The 2,967-nt window shown below is 44.5% G+C and overlaps 1 protein-coding gene across 1 annotated transcript in view; it reads right to left on the bottom strand.

Annotated features, from left to right (window-relative positions):
* The window catches only part of LOC138956341 (uncharacterized), a 4,685-nt gene extending 1,718 nt beyond the window's left edge, over positions 1-2,967 (bottom strand). Inside the window, exons 1-4 of the mRNA XM_070327727.1 lie at positions 1,957-2,967; positions 1,207-1,386; positions 433-642; positions 1-31 (exon numbers count right to left, since the gene is read on the bottom strand). The exon at positions 1-31 is cut by the window's left edge and continues 1,718 nt beyond it. Of these exons, the coding sequence (XP_070183828.1) occupies positions 1-31; positions 433-642; positions 1,207-1,386; positions 1,957-2,076 (541 nt within the window). The 5' untranslated portion in view covers positions 2,077-2,967. The remainder of the gene's footprint in view (positions 32-432; positions 643-1,206; positions 1,387-1,956) is intronic.

The following is a 2,967-nucleotide window of genomic DNA, read 5'->3' as shown; positions in this document are numbered from 1 at the left end:
GCGTCTTGGCTGACCTCTGCTCGTTCAGCAACTGACAGGACAACAAAGATTACAAGTTTTGAAAATACTGTCTGTGCAAATGTTACGATTTTCTCTATCTAAGTCTCTTAACTACAGTCGAAGGTCTCTCGCTGCGTCTAAGAGTCTGAGAGAAAGTATATATTTAGCATTATAAGTTGTTCACATTTAAATCCAAGGATATGCCGACGTTAATCACATTTAACTGACTGAGTACATTGTGTTCAATGGTAAAATCGTACGATAAGATTTATGCTCGGTTGACTTCGTTGGGCTCTGTTCTATTATTGTGTATAAACTTTTCTATCATTTTGCTTTTTTGTGTGTTCCAATATTGAACTCTAAAAATGTATCCGTACACTGCCCTGCACGGTATGAAAGTGAATAAACAGCCTATATAAGACAACCACTCACCTCGAGACCGCGAACTCGGAGAGACTGCATGGGGGGTACTGGAAGAAACTGGAGTGGGATATCACCAACGGCCGCCGTGACGTAACCAACGTCCAGCACACATTGGAACCATCTCAGCTGGCCGGGGTCATGACGTGTGAGGAGCGCCCAGTCCACGCGCTCGGGTATCGTGTCCAGGCAGCAAGGCACGAACTTCTTGATACCAATCCTCTGCAATATAAGATAACGATAAATGATGAGGAGAAAATTTGGTACTGATACGGTTATATTCTGATTTAGTTGAGCTTTTCTCTCAGTACTATAATGCTAAAATCTGATTTCCTTTGTACTGAGAAAAATTCTGTTTGATGTTTGAAAATGTTTCACAAATCGCAATGCAAGTTGTTGAAGATGCTTTAGCAGACCCGGACGGGACTGTTTGCGTGGTTTCTGATTTGTGTTCTCACTAAACAAGTAGTATCAATAACGTAGCAAATACTGCCTTATGCAGGTAGTTTGAGATCAACAAATTCAAGCTAGCTGGCTAAATATCATCATTTTGACTTAAAAGGATTCAGGTACACTGTGTCACGCTGGACACATTATTGGAACAACCAGTCACGTGGCAAATTGCATTGGTACCCGACGATTTCCAGAAACTGGGTAAACATTTAAATCGCTATCTGGTGGGCTAAGTTTAAGATATATGCTAGCTGTGTGACTAACTATCAACTTTGAAGAAATGTAAAACAGACGAAAGGGCAAGAAAACACTATGTTAATAAAAGCAGTATACCCTCTCGGAATTAAAAAAAGGTTCTCCACCGCTCCCCATATGCATCCAGATGGCTTCTTCCTGCTCCGACAAGCGCAGATGCACTCCCAGCTGAACGTTTTCGATGGCAGTTGTGGCCAGTGGCTCCAATGTTTGGCTTGCTTGAAACGTCTTTTCTTCCTCGGGGTTTGGGAGCCCAGCCTTCACACGACAGAGAAGATGAGCAATTAAACAGTAGAAATACACATTTTGGAGAGGGAATAAAGAGAGAAATACATCACAAAAACCATAGTAATTGCTTTTTTGAACCAGTTGACTGGGTTGATCTTGGGGTTGCCAAGACAAAATTTGTGTACACTCTGATATCATCGAAGGGTGTCATCTCTTCTAGTCTTGCCAAGACTTAATTACCGCAAACACTATCAGCTGTGAGCTTAAATCAAACAATGACATCAGGTGAACAGTTATTGTTTTGACAGCTCAGTGGATATATTAGTAACATAAATTTTAAGCTGTGACCTTGAAACTGGACAACCAGCCAAATTTGTGTCATGTTGGGCGATCATCAAATCCTAGAATTGTGCAAAGTTTCAAAGCTCTAGCTTCAGAAACATCCGAGAAAACCTCAACGTTAAGGTGTTTTTTTGTCTACGGCCGGCCGGCCAAACAGTCCTCATTCCTAAGACTCCTGATAACTCAGTGGAGTCAAAAAGGTCTGCGTTTAGTGACAGGAAACAGTTTAGCAGCCTGCCAGTAACTATGGTAACGCACCTTCCGGAAGTCGCGGATGTCCAGCCTGAGGTCCCAGATGAACAAGGTCAGGTCGACGTCACGTGACTGTCTCTGCACGTGCTTGCCGTACAGACGAAGGCGGAGCTGAGGGGGGTCCATCTCTTTCTTACACAGAGTGCACAAGTACCCAGAGAAATGGGACGTAACCACCTGGATTCGGTTGTAGTCGGTAAAGTAGAATCCCTCAGTGGCAGTGACGTCCTCCTCTGTCGATGTGTTCGGTGTGTTGCTTGCAGTATGCTTGTCTGTGGTGTCTTTTGCCTTCAACAGTTTGAGTGTGTTGACGGGAATCTGTCCGTCACTATCTCTGTGGAACTGGTACACCCTCACATCCGCAACACTAAACCCGGGAGGCAAAAAGTGAGGAAGAGAGATGGAGACAGGCTTTTGGGAGCTGAAGTTCTCTCCGGCATAGTACTCTGCTACCGGGCTGCTGACTGACTCACACCTCCCCAGGTGAAGTGTCTCGTGCACCCTCTGCAAGTCGGTTGAAATAGCTCCTTGAATGACGACGTCATTGTTTATGTCATGAGCTTCCCGGGCGCAGCCACACGCTTGGCCGCTGACTTCTGAAGAAACTGCTTCGTTTACATTGGCAGAACTTTCAGATCCTTTTTTGATAATGACATCAGCTAATGCTTGTTTCTTTACCTCACATAAACTTTCTTGACTGGCATCTCTAACGGAATGTTCGGGAACGATCAAGATGACGTCAGAATTACGTCCCCGCAGCTGTCCCCCTGTGGTGGAAAACGATTCCTGGAACTGCCAATCTTCGCTGAACACCGGCTGGTGCGGTACTCCGTCTGGTGGATATTTAACCAAGAAATGAGTCAAGTGAAGCAATATTAAAACATTTAGTCAACCTGTTGGTAAACCAAAAAGTCAACACTCAAAAGCAGGCATCGCCAAGACTACATATATTAATACTTGGCTAGTCCAGATCCAATGACCGAGACGGATTATGCTCGTCTTGGCGGCGCATGCGAA

This window comes from Littorina saxatilis, unplaced genomic scaffold, assembly GCF_037325665.1.
Source record: "Littorina saxatilis isolate snail1 unplaced genomic scaffold, US_GU_Lsax_2.0 scaffold_332, whole genome shotgun sequence".
Classification (NCBI taxonomy): Eukaryota; Metazoa; Mollusca; class Gastropoda; order Littorinimorpha; family Littorinidae; genus Littorina; species Littorina saxatilis.
Note: the sequence above shows the minus strand (reverse complement) of the source record. Positions and strands in the feature narration are given on the sequence as shown.